At 37.6% G+C, this 13,946-nt stretch overlaps 1 protein-coding gene across 1 annotated transcript; it reads right to left on the minus strand.

Annotated features, from left to right (window-relative positions):
* Positions 1–1,848: 1,848 nt before the first annotated feature.
* opn4xa (opsin 4xa) lies at positions 1,849–11,338 on the minus strand. Its single transcript, XM_026173872.1, has 9 exons — positions 11,196–11,338; positions 9,089–9,222; positions 5,913–6,116; positions 5,665–5,836; positions 4,753–4,914; positions 4,483–4,590; positions 4,226–4,394; positions 3,867–4,015; positions 1,849–3,744 (listed from the first exon to the last, which is right to left on the minus strand). Exons 1-9 carry the CDS (start codon positions 11,327–11,329, stop codon positions 3,720–3,722), a joined length of 1,257 nt encoding a protein of 418 aa, XP_026029657.1. The 5' UTR covers positions 11,330–11,338; the 3' UTR covers positions 1,849–3,719.
* Positions 11,339–13,946: the final 2,608 nt, after the last annotated feature.

The following is a 13,946-nucleotide window of genomic DNA, read 5'->3' on the forward strand; positions in this document are numbered from 1 at the left end:
CATTAATGTTTAAAATTTAAAATACATGTAAAATACATGTAAAATATTCACAGAGGAAGCCCACACAAATTCCTTTGTGTGAGTTTAAGGCCTCTTTTTGCATTGATTTGGATTGTATAACCAATAAAGCCTTTTCTCATTTATAAATTAGATTTTTGTTATCATGTGGCTGCTGTAATATGGCAGTGATTTAGGTTTTAGTGTTAGTGTGCCCTCTAGTGGTCAGAAAAATGCTTCACATCCACAGGCACTGTGGACTTTGACTGAAGATACCACGTGATTTATGCCCTCAGGGTAGAAATCTATTTCAGAGGGTGCAATGTCATTTGAAAATGAAAGCAGAAGGGATTTGCCTAGACCTATACTTGTTTGTTACTTAAAGGCCCTTAAGCAGTTAGTATCAGTATACCCAGAGCTAAAGTTTCAGACAGGACAGAAGTGTGCCAGTATTTTATTTTGTTATCCACAATGATCCGATTACTGTTTCACAAGCCTACAGTATGCATGTCTATCATTGTATGTGTCTCACGTTTTTAGCACAAATAAAAATTACCTATTGTCTTAATCTTACTTTTGATAAGCATGAAACAGATTACAATATGATTTAGATTGCAGTATTTTATTTTTATACTGTAATATTTGGTTAGATACACATCTATGTTACCATTTCTAGAGGCAAAGCTTTAATCTTCACATCCTGTGAAACTGCATGTCATCTCATGCTTGGATTTTAGGGTAGGAGTTTAAGGATAACACACAGCTGATGACATCACAGGAAAAAAAATCACACAAAACACAATAATTACAAAACCACTCATTTATTTACTGACACAAACCTGTTAGGGAGATAAGTTTGAGACAGTAGTCCAGTAATGTAATAAATGTAGGATGTAGCCTTTATTTCCCAGCATCCTGGTGAAAGGGCAGGTGATACCTTTATCCAGTGTATTTTGTAATCAGTCATTTTTGTGGCAGTGTGAATTTTTTGAACACCGGGGCGCTAACTGTTACATTTCTTCACGTCAGCCATATCTGGGAGGATTAAAAGGTCTAGTGTACTGCGCCGCTATATCTTTAACTGTAATTGAATGAATCAGGGAGTTGTTACTTTTTTCAGCTGGAGGAAGCAGAAAACTGTTAAAAGTAATTACCTTTCTACCTGCTCTGAATGTCTGCTTCCTCTCGCTCTCATGCATTATATACAAAAGTGTCGACTGTTATATGCAAAAAGAAAAAGAAAAATTCTTCAGTAATAAATCGCTTTAAAGTAAAATAGTAGAACTGATTTATTTTGGATGTATTTTTGCTTTAGATTAAAATAAAGATACTGAAAATCATTTGCAAAAGAGCATATGGAAACCTTTATTTATGGCAGCAAATACACACATAAGTATGTGAACAAAGACTCAATGCATGTTAGTGATTGTGACAGTTCTATGCCCGAGAACACGTATTGACAAAACGGTGCGTTTGTTGTGTCTTTTGCACATAAATTCACATACTTTGACTTGCACAATGCTTCATAATAAAAATAGTTCCCAAAATACTTCCAGTGAATAAAAGCGGTACAAAAACATTTTGATCTGACTGTGATCCAAGTTGGATCAGAATGCTTTCTGTTTCAGATAAATGTTGAGTTGCAGACTAACCATGTCACTGTCTTCCCAGTCTTAGGCTGTAAAAATCCTAATCTGCGGGATCACAAAAACTTAGAGCACGTGTCAACAAATACAAAATGTATTCTTGTTATTCAGTGTCTTTAATGCAATCAAATCAGTTCATCGATGAGCAACACTCGTTATAAACAAATATATTTAACCTTCTAAATAATACAATATAGAACAGACTTTTACATGAAATACAGCAGTGATCATATTTTACTGAGGCATATAAATACATGTAGCCTTAGTTATAATGTAAACAAATGGATACAATTAGCTTCCTCATTCAGTGCTGTTTTAAAAAGAGAATTCTCAGCGTCCTTACAACAAGACGATAATAAACAAGTCCTCGGACACACACACACATACACGCGCACACACAAACACACACACGCAGACAAAGAAGATCCTTAACTATGCACCTATCCAGCGTTTTCCCAGTTTGAATACAATACCAGCACAGTGGCTTTGGATATCTACTGATGCCAAATATACCAAATATCTGATGCTGATGTTAAATTGACAAGCTGTATTACTCACTCTGAGAAAGAGATTGAGAAATATTATTACATTTTTTATTAAAATGATATATCCTGGCTCTAAATGTAATGTAATGCATATATTAACAGCTTATTAAATGGCAATGGGAAACAAAGTAAGTTTTTTTGTTTTGTTTGTTTGTTTGTTTGTTTTTACATATATGGTCTTGTCTTATTTTAGCTTAGTGTGAGAGGCATTGTTATATGCTGCTGTTATTCAGAGTTGCACAAGGTTCTCATTTTCTTGCTCTAACTGTGCACTTGTGTGTCAGTTGTGGAGTGGAGCTGGCAAGAGGCTGAGATAATATTAAGTGACTGAGCCTGCAATGAAAGCTACCCAACGAGTGTTACATTGAATATAATGTGAAAGCAAGAGACAGAGAGACGCCAACAGGGAAAGCAACGATGTCAAAGACCTACAATTGTGGTATTTCACTTGACCACATTTTGTCAAGAAATAGTGCAAACATACAAAGAAAACATGTTGCTGCAACCGCTAGCAACCTCTGGCCTGCTATTGAGTAGTGGCATGGTTATGGCAGTACAACACTGAATCAAATCAAATCAAATCAAATCAATTGAATCGTGCCACTTATTTCTGCTCCAGCTTTTTGAATCGTGATCGGACAAATATCTGATCCAAGCACTGGATTGGTGCATCTCTTTAACATTTAACAAGCTAGTGTTTTTGAAAGAAATCTTCGCACATTAATTAACTGAACATGGTTGCAAAATTGTGACTGTAATTTAACTGCAAAATGTCTTTGGTGCTCTGCAACTTTGTTATTGGAAAATAGCCAGAATACAACCATTTGGCACCCATTTTAGTTGGTGTCCACTGTTGCAAAAAAACGCATCACATACAAGTTGTGCTCATCAGCACAGACTTGATTGCAGCACGTTGGCGATCTGTTTGCATTTATAAATGACACGGCAGTTATTTGCAAACCTTGACGATTGCAGTCAATTCAAGTCAGACCACAGTTGTTTGGAGACAGGTTCCTCCTACAATGTGACCTGTGTAATCGCCTTGTGGTCAAAACTGGTTGCCCAGAGGTTAAGACTGTTAAGCACTCAACCTCTGGTTGACTAGTTAGTGACTGTAACTACTTGCAATTGTTTCTTTGCTTTGCAGTTACTGGGTAACTGTTGAGTTTTGCAAGTTAGTTGCAAGAAGGTTGACATCCTATTTTTACGCTAGTGTTGCTGAACCATAAGTCAATTCACAGTTCTCTCCGTCTGCTTTGTGTAACTCCATTTATTTTTCTCAAAACAGCCTTCCTCCAAACATCAGTCTTTGAAATTGAGTGTGAAGATTACACTGGATTTTTCTTGCTCGACATTTATCCAAAGTGTGGCTGGATGAGGACTTCATATTTTTTGTGCTTTTTTTTCTTCTTGTCTAAACTCATATCATACCCATCTTTACATTTCTTTGGCTGATTCCAGATTGTCCGTATTCCTCTTCCTTCCAATATGCAATAGAAGTCTTTTAACTGACTCAGTCAATAGATTGTGATCACAACTGTTCACTGAACCTTGCTCTGAGAATTAAAATGAAATATAAATGTAAGTGTTTTGTGGGAAAGACATGTTTTATCTTCAAAGCGTTTGACTTGCCAGTAATATGAATTGGAAATCAACAGTTCAAATGATTAGGGCCTACCTTAGCTGTTCCTGGCTTCGGCTTTTCTTTCTTTTTGTGTGTTTAGTCAATGACTGACACTCTCTATCCCTCAGAGTTCCAAGGGAATAGCTGGATCCCAAAGTATGACTCTGATCAATAGGATTCAGCTCCACATCATTCCAAACATGCTACAAGACACGTATGTATATCAAGATAAGAATTTACATCTGCATATTTACAACATGCAACTGCTCTTATGGTAAAACTACTACAACTACTGACATATCTAACTAAACCCACGTTATATGAATGGGACGGTAATTGTATACTGCTGTAAACAGTTAACATGCTCAGGATTTTTCTCACTTTCAAAGACTAGTGCAGCATCCAGTACTCACCGTGTCAGTTGTTGTAATGGAGGAAACTATGTGCAGCTTGGAGTCTGATGACTGTCTACTCAGCACGGAGTCCCTTAAGGAGGATTCGCTGAGCGATACTGATATGCAGTCTTTCCTGCGAGCATGGGCTAGGAAGTGCAAGCAAGGTACTTTTTCTGCAAGGGTGATCCTGTTGAAAAAAAAAACATGATCTTTTAACAAATTGTGCCATTACATTTCAGGATTAGTTTGTCAGTTAATTAGATGATCACAGTTACCTGTATTTTGAGTGAATTATGGCATAGATTACAGGATTGTATATGGCTGATGACTTGGCTATAACAGCTGGGACGGCTTTGGAATAAGGGCTGAGAATGCCTCCATATCTGATGGACAGAGATGAAACATGATAAGAGATGATCATACTTATACTGTAGCTTGAAATGCTTTAAGTAAGGGTGTTCTACTACCTGCAACTCCCTGCAAACCAGGGTCTACCAAGCTATTTTTACATATCATAGCATTAAGTGCTAACGTATCATATTTACCCAGCCCATGCTATGAGGGTGACACATGCATAGGGGGACCAAGAAAGCACAAACACTATGATGACCACAAAAGCAATCTTGGCTAGCTTCCATTCAGTTTTGATGGAGTGCTGTTGGATCAGTGTTGACTTTCTCACTTGATTGCCCAACTGCTCCACATCTCTATAAGAAGACAAAGAATTTTGTGGTCAGTAACAAATTATAAGACTTTAGAGGGTGAAATGAAGGCCAGAGGTGTGGGTAAGGGGATCTTTAAAAGCAGCACATACAGCGATCTACTGGGAAACTGGGATCTCACTTTGACATTTACCACCTTTTTAAACATCATTGCACATGCATACACTTAGTTTAAATTGAAGTCCCAAACTGACCAGGTGCATGTGAGCATTTACAGTGTGCACCGACCCTATGATCTGAATTATGTTGATGGCCGCAAATCTCCTTTTAAATTATGCTGAAGCAGGCATGTGCTGGAATGCTTTACAGCCCAGGCAGGCAAAGGGAAAGGTTATTAGTTAGATGTCTCACGAGCTTGCAGTAGAACTGCACTAATTGTCCTATAGAACAAATTGACTATGTACAGAAACATTGAGATGCATGATCCTGCCCTGATGACCTCAGACTTAAAAACTTGAGTTTAGTCCACTAAAAACTGATGCTTGGTCCCTGGGTTGTATCCAAAAACCCGACTTTCATCACTTCTTGCAGTACCCGCCATAAAGGTGAGTACTGTTTATTGGAAAAGGTATTTTTTCCCCTTTTTTTACTGGCTTACATGCAAGCGGCCAGAATGGGACTTCCAGCAAACATGTATTAAAATGACTTCCTAAAAACAATATTAAATTATGCATATTCAGAAAAAAAGTAATATTTATAATATTGAATATTATAAATCTATTTATCTAGATGTACCTGCTTGCTTGGCGAATTGCTAGGAACATGGAGAGGTAACAGTAGGATATAATGCCAAGAGGGATGAAGAATACGAAGCAGCACAACATCAAAGTGTAACTTTTATTGGCTGGAGTGGAGGTCACATAGTCCCATGTGCACGAGGTCATCAGACCTTCTGGTATATATGAACCTTAAGAGAAAAAAAAGTATGATAAGGTAGACGCTTACTTAAAAATTGGTAAGGAGGGAAAAATTAAGTCACTTACTCCATCCTAAGAGTGGTGCGAGGCTCCAGGCTAATGAATATAGCCACACGAGGGCAATAATGAGGTAAGTGCGTCTCGCGGAGGTCCATTGTAATGCCTGCAGAGGTTTGGTGATAACAACATAGCGGTCTATAGAGATGGCCAGAAGGTTTATCATTGAGGCGATTCCAAATAAAGCACCACAGAAGGCATATATTTTACATCCTGCAGGGGGAAAGGAAAAAAGTACGCATTTATTTATTTATTTATTTTTGTTCTCTGTTAGACTGGTGAACACATCTCCACTAAACACTGTTCCACCATCAACAGATTCTAACTAAAAAAAGGTGCTGTATAAAGTAAGAAAGCGCATACTTTATTTATCCATTGGTTGGGAAATGTCTTCGTTACAGCAGTTAAAATTAAGTTATAGTATGTAGCTCAATAAGAGATTTCAATATGATTACAATATGAACAACGTTTACGTAGAAATATGTGTAAAGGATAAAGATATTTAATATTAAATGTAAATTATTTATACAGTCATAGTAAAATGACAAGCACAACTCTAAGGTTTTACATATCAGGACATAATAAATACAATCTGGTCCTTATCATTAGGTAGATACAACTAGAGATGGACCGATCCGATATTACGTATCGGTATCGGTCCGATACTGACCTAAATTACTGGATCGGATATCGGCGAGAAATAAAAAATGTAATCCGATCCATTAAATATCAAAAAAGCACCTCACAAAACTTGCGACATGGCGTAACTCGTCTCATAACCGTAGCACGTTGGAGCAGTGTGGTCACATGATACAGCGGCTGTGTGTATTTGTAGTCTCGCTACCAAACCAGCATTTCATCTCCGAGGAAGTTATCCCAGAGAGAAGTAAAGCAAGTGTGTAAGTTCCTCTCTGAATGTTTGTAAAGCATTCCCACGTTAAGCTTAACAACTGATATATGGAGCAAGTGCCCCTCTCTCTCTCTCTCTCTCCTGCCGCTACTTCATGAAACTGCTTAATGATCAGTTGATCGGCTTTTCTGTCGCGACTCCGTCTCTCTTGTTTGTTTTTGGCCCACTTTGCACCAGAAAGAGGAAACCAGCGGCTGAACAACAGCAGCACGTTTAAGCTTGATCAGCTGTTGTTAGAATGTATTTAATATTACTTTCTACTCCAGGATCTTTTTCTACGTAGCTGACGCTGGTAACTGTGCAGGGGCGGATCTAGCAAAGTTTAGCCAAGGGGGCCGATAGGGCATTAACAGGGAAAAGGGGGCACAAAGACATACTTTTCTTTCTTATTCTCATTTAAAATGTCTAGCTTTTAATAAATAATTATCTGAATCTTACACCCAAAGTTTTAATCTGATGTAAAATGTATAGAAGTCCATTACTGTATATAGTAACTGTTAAGTCTAATATACCCTAGTAAGCTATAGTACTTTTTCCTTTGGGAAAGTACCATCTGTGCAGTCTGCAATTCTGTTGAAGAAAGATGTTGAATCTATTTAATTATTCTTGAAAAAATAATTTATTTCTGTGCATTTTTTTTTTCACACTGCATCAAATTAAAGTTGATTACATCGATTAAGCATCACAAAGTGGAGGGTGGAGGGTGGTTCCCTATTTTTTATTTTTTTTTGCTGGTAGTTTGCAACCCTATTAGTTAGGTTGCTTAATATTTCTGCTAAGTACTCTTTAAAATACCAGAATAGGAAGGATGGAGCAGGTTTAAGTTTATTAGATTGATCAGTGTTGCTGAACTATGAAATATTTTGGGTGCAGTGTACTTTTTACACACAGGTATAACAGAATAGCTTTAGTGCTGTTGTTTATTTAAACTTGACTATGAACTTATACAAAATGCAGCAAGATATTAAAAAACAGTTTTATTGATTAAAAAACACACTATATTGGATTCATATCGGTATCGGCAGATATCCAAATTCATGATATCGGTATCGGTATCGGACATAAAAAAGTGGTATCGTGCCATCTCTAGATACAACCTCATATAAGCTGCAAGGACATCATTTATTTAATAAGAAACTAAGCCAAAATGCAGAACTGAAACAGAAAATGCAGTGTGTGAAATACTAAGCACATCCTTGTTGCTTCGATATGAACTAAAAGGGAAAGTATCAGCCAGGCACTGTTAATCACATGAACTTGATTAGCTGCTCATCAGCTAATGTGAGCACCTCTATAAAACCACAAGTTTGTGATAATTTGCTGGTCTGCAGCATTCAGGTTTCCCACAATCTTCCCAGAACCCAACATTGCCCCAAGGTTAGGCCATGCAATGCTTGCAGAATTCGCAAATATCTCATGAACTACATTTCTAACTATGTAGGCCTCAGTTAGAACATTAAATGTTAAAGTTCATGACAATACAATTAGAAAAAGACTGAACAAGCGAGACTTATTCGGAAGGATTGCCAGTACAAGCCTCCTGGTTTCGAGTCTGTGTGTCTTCCCCTGTTGAATCTGAACAAACCGCAAGACTTGTGGAACAATGTCCTTTGGAGAGACACGACCAAAGTGTTTGGTCACAATGATCAGTAAAAGCTAAACACAGCAAATTAGCATAATCCTCATACCAGCTGTGGTGGTGGAGAAGTGATGATTTGGGCTTGTTTTGCAGCCACAGGACCTGGGAACCTTGCACTCACTGAGCCAACCATGAACTCCTCTGTTAACCAAAGTGTTCTAGAGTCAAGTATGAAGCTAAAGCTTGGCAGAAATTGTGTCATGCCGACAATGATCCCGAGCACATCAGCAAATGATTAAATGTACAGCAGCATGCCTAAAAAAGAATCAAGGAGTTCCCATGACCCAGTCAAAGCCCAGACCTCAGTCTGCCTGAAATGCTGTGGTGAGACCTTAAGAGAGCTGCACATAAACAAATGCCCAGAAACCTCAGTGAACTAAAGCAACATTGTAAAGAAGAGTGGGCCAAAATTCCTCCAGAAAGATATACAGAAAAACACTGATACTGAAAACTACTACTTTAAGTTATTGTTGGTTGCATGAGCTACTGAGTCACGGGGATATCATAGCCTTTCACACACTGCTTCTTCATGTCGGCTCACATTTTGTTGTCAGGTTCTATTTATCTCATTCTAAGACCTGATATAATTATTTGTATTATCCTCTGATATGCAAAACCTTGGATGTAGGAAAATACCTGTTTCTCCAAAAATCCAACCCTTGTAAAGGGAATTGACAAAGAAGATGGGTGATTGTGTAATTGCCATGAGGAAGTCACTGACTGCCAGGTTAATGATGAAGAAGTTGGGGGGCGTCCGCAGCTTCTTGTTGCTGAAACACATTAAAAGCGATTAGTATCCCACAAACCAGTTTTACTGTCACACTACTCTTCATTGTAACATGACCAGCAGGGACATTATTACTCCACCACAGTGCTCATTGTGTGTTCATCATGAGAGCTTTTGTTTGCCCTGGAGTTGTTTGTAGACATGGTCAATTCAGTGTTCATCCAATAGTTTGTATGTTATAGTCCCACTCAACAAAGGAATTACAAAGTACTAATAACACCAAATAACAGTGTCAAATACATTTTAGATGAAATGCTAGCACAACTTCAATAACAATTGATTTTTTTAATGACTACCTTGTTACAGCCTAAGGACTAAATCAATCAGTTACCACATGTAAGTATTCGTTAAAAGTCACTTGCATTATTATTATTAATACATTTTATTGTTAACTACATTACATCTTAATAGGATGTAATTATATTTTATTTTATCTGTCATAACTAGAGATGCACCAGTTACAATTTTGCCTGATTCAGAAGTTTGACTTTATAAAACTAAGAATATGCAAACAAAAACAAACTTTTCTTCAATGGAAAATATTATTTTCGCTTTTGTCATTAGAATTTCAACCACTTGTATATATTTCAGAGGTTTTCCACATGATTTTTGTGATTTTTGACTATAAGTAAGTAAAATTTATACATTAAAAAACTTCTCCACAGCTTCTTTATTTCAAGTAAAATACAACAATTGTAATGGACTATATGCTACATGTTATCTAGTGCTTAAATGATAGCTGTAGCTGCACAGTAATCACAAAATCAAAACCTGACAAGCATGTCTTTGGACGGGTTCAAATCTAGAACTTGCTTTAAGGTTACTAAAGCGCCACTGTGCTGCCCAGATATTTGTTATACTGGCTAACTCATAACTCATCTAACAACACTTTAATCTCGATGTCTTTTTTTCACTGCAACCTGCATCCACAGATATATTTTTTAATGCTCACACACCCACACACATAAAGATGGACGTATCAGAGGGTACTTCAGGCTCAGTATCTGGCCTGAGTGAACTTCAAAACAGGGATGCTAGAACTGGAGATTGAAGATGCTTGAGAAAATTTGCACACTGTGGCCTTGTCCTCCTGTGGATCCACCGCCTCCAGGAGGGTCTGTAGGGTTCTGGTGCAATGAGCATATTTAAAAGTAGAATGGCAGGAAGCGCCTTCAGTTTTCTGGCCCATCTTCTGTTGAACCAGCTCCCACATTACTTTTAAGATTAGGCTTCAAACTTTCCTTTTTGACAAAGTTTATAGTTAGGGCTGGATCAGGTGACACTGAATCCTCCCTTAGTTATGCTGCAATAGATTTAGGCTGCTGGGGGATTCCCATCATTGTTGGGGTTTGTCTATATTATTTTAGGGTCTTTGCTTTACAATATTAAGCACCTTGATGTGACTGCTGTTGGAAATTGAGGCTACATAAATAAAAGTGAATTGAATAGAACTGAATTCTAACAGATTGGTACAGTCTACATCTGCAGTAATGCGAATGCTGTACTGGGCAGCTGTGGTCAAGAGAAATCTGAAAGCAAAGACTTAAATATACCAGTTGATCTACAATCCCACCCTGATATACGTAATTGACAGAAATGACCTTCCTCTGCCTGGCCTCTCCCTTACAGACAGGATGAGGAGCTTGGTCAGTCAGCCAGGGCTCAGAATAGAGCCACCTCAAATGGCTCACTGAAATTATTTGAAATGTTATGAGCATCATCAAATCCCAATGAATAGCAGAAAATTCATCCGTCCATCACATTTTTTGTGTAACCACAATTTAAAAACACTCAGGGTGCCGTGTGAAAAGTAAATAAGACACATATTTTATAGAACACAAAAAAATGTATCAAATATTAAAATATTCCAAACTTATTTTCAGGTCCGCAAAGATGCAGCTCTAAAAGATAAGCATATTTGTTCCCATGATCATTTCCATGTGTAGGGTGGCTTACCAGTAAAAGGCATACATGACCAAGGCGTTCCCGGTAACGCCCACTGTTCCAATCACAGAAACAACGAAAGCAAAGATGTAGTGAACGTGGTCCTGGACCTCCACCAGCTGATAGAAGCCACGCTCCACGTCCATTTCTGTGACTTCAACCACACAGACGTCAGCATCAGTGGATCTTTGTGCACAACGTTTTTTTTCAGACATACACACAATATTCAGCTTTGAGCTGCTTAACTCCCCAACAAAAAATATTATGATCAACAACTATAATACTGCATGAGAGGCTGAAAACAGACTGCAAGACTGCAACACTTTACTTAGTTACTGTTTCTGTTCACTGCATTTGATTTTTGTGGATTAAATTGTCCACATACTTTTACAAATTGAGCTTAGAGTTTGATCAGGCCATGAAATCATCCTCAGCCTCAGTTCTTCATGTCAGCTGATCCCAATGGCAGCCCACGTCCATCTCACATGCTGTTTAGGCTGCTCAAAACTATTGCGCATCTCCAGCCAGCTTCGTGACTCACCTCAGACCCTGCTCTTCCTTTCATGCCGAGTCTTATTTAGTCAACACGACAACACGATCTGTCATCTGCCTGCTTTGTTATATGCTGCTGCTCTTGGTTTTCCACATACTATAATTCTTCTGACTATAATGGTCCTGAATGATTTCGAGTGACTGTTTTATGTCAATTAAAAAATAATAGTCAACTTGAATCCCTTTTTAATTTCTTTTAAAATTAGATCCCTCATTTTAAAAACACTGCAGTAAACTGTGATGGTAAATTCAGTTTTTCAGTCTAGTTCAGTTTTATTTATAAAGCACCAAATCACAACAACAGTGGCCTCTAGACACTTTATATTGTAAGGTAAAGATCACTGCAATAATTGCTGAACATGAGTGTATGTGCAAGTTGATTTTGTAAACAGCAGGTGTTAGCATATAGCTTAAAGCTACACTGATTTGGGGGTAGCTTTAAATGTTTTCACAATTCCTGTTCATAGCTGTCGTTTCTTACATTTAGCACGCAGTAGGGAGTAGTTAGCACCAGCTGCATTCCCACTGAAAACTGTTTAGGAGAGGACACCGTTGTGTTGTGACACTGGGTAAAACCAGTGCACTAGGAAGTATCTAGATTAAAAACTCTATAATCTAGCTGCTTTGGAGATTTCCTTTCCCGCTTGCATCTTTGTTAGTTAATCTATAGAAAAGCTCAGAGCTGAAAGCACATTTGAAAACTACTTTAGAGAGCATGTCTGTACACTTTTAATCTTATGGGTATATCATGGGGCCATGTGTATTACCAACAATGCTGCTCAAAAAACAAACAAAAAAAATAGTGAGGGGAGCTTTTCTTTCTCAGGGTTACTGAGCAGATGTATACAAGTTTATAGAAGGATCTGAGGTTGACATCATTGGATGGGGTAAGAAATCAGACACTAAAAATTTACATCTGGCATCTCGCTTTATTTTGTTCAGGTTGCTCTGATTTTGTTTTCTTTGTACATTCTGAAACTTTTTAATCCTCTTTAAATTTCTTAATTTCTTTGATTTAAGATTTAATGACAGGAGAAATTGACCATTAGCTCAGGGTCTCCTCAGTGTTGGGACGCACACGCTTCCCTATGCAGTGGAATAAGAACTCATGTCTGTTAATATATATGCACCACAAAAATCTTCTATACAGTTCAGGGCTTTCATAAATCCGGTCATTCTCAAGACACATATTTCAAAATTGATGTCTCTTTGGGAGCTGAGGTTTATGGAAGCATAACAGCATTTTGTTTAAATGTCAAATTATAGTTTTTTCTGTAAATAAGAAATGTTTATTACACAGATGGCATAGATGAAGTCCAGGAATTTCTGATTAAACAGGGTTATGTTTTGTTAATATGTTGGAGTTAATACCATGTAATATTAACTACATCTTCAGAATAAGAAGAAGTTAGCTACCAGTAAATCTGACACTTTACTGCATTAATAATTTGATTGTTTAAGAACAAGAACAATGAGTCTGACTCATTGAAAATTAAGCTAAGTGATAGCACGATATTTAATCAGTCACAGCTGTGCTGAGTCTTATTGATATTGCATAAATTGTCTTTGCAATGTTTTTTTTTTGCACACCTTTTAAAATCCACTAAATGTGTTTATGTTTTTGAAATGATGGAGCTGAATTTTCTTTTGTGCTATTAACCATGATCATACACATAGACATGCCACAGAGTGGGTGGAGTACACATAGACATGCCACAGAGTGGGTGGAGTACACATAGACATTCACTGTACGAAACCAACATGTTGATCTCTTGCTATCCTCTCAGCAAAGCCTTTGTGCGTCAAAGGAACTTAAAATGACCACTTACTTCCCCACATTAGGCATGAAAGCATTGTTTCATATAAAAGGCTCAAGTCACATAAATTGCATGCACATCTAATCAATGTCACTGCTGAACTTGCATTGTCTGCTTCACGTAGTGCTCCTTGCTGACATGGTATGCATCTGTCCTAATTCAATTACTGCTCATAAGTATTTATTTAAATCCTAAATAAGAGTCTCCCTGTAATAACAGTAATAATTTCTTTAAATAAACTTCAGAGGAGTTTGCTCCATACTACTCATGCAAAACTTGCTAAATTAACAGAACATTACTTTACCGTTTTCTCCAGAAAGCCCCTTTGTTCTGCGGCAGTGAAGCTGCACAGCGTATAATAGTGAACCCCCCCCCCCCAAATCCAAATGCAGGC

This window comes from Astatotilapia calliptera, chromosome 7, assembly GCF_900246225.1.
Source record: "Astatotilapia calliptera chromosome 7, fAstCal1.2, whole genome shotgun sequence".
Lineage (NCBI taxonomy): Eukaryota > Metazoa > Chordata > Actinopteri > Cichliformes > Cichlidae > Astatotilapia > Astatotilapia calliptera.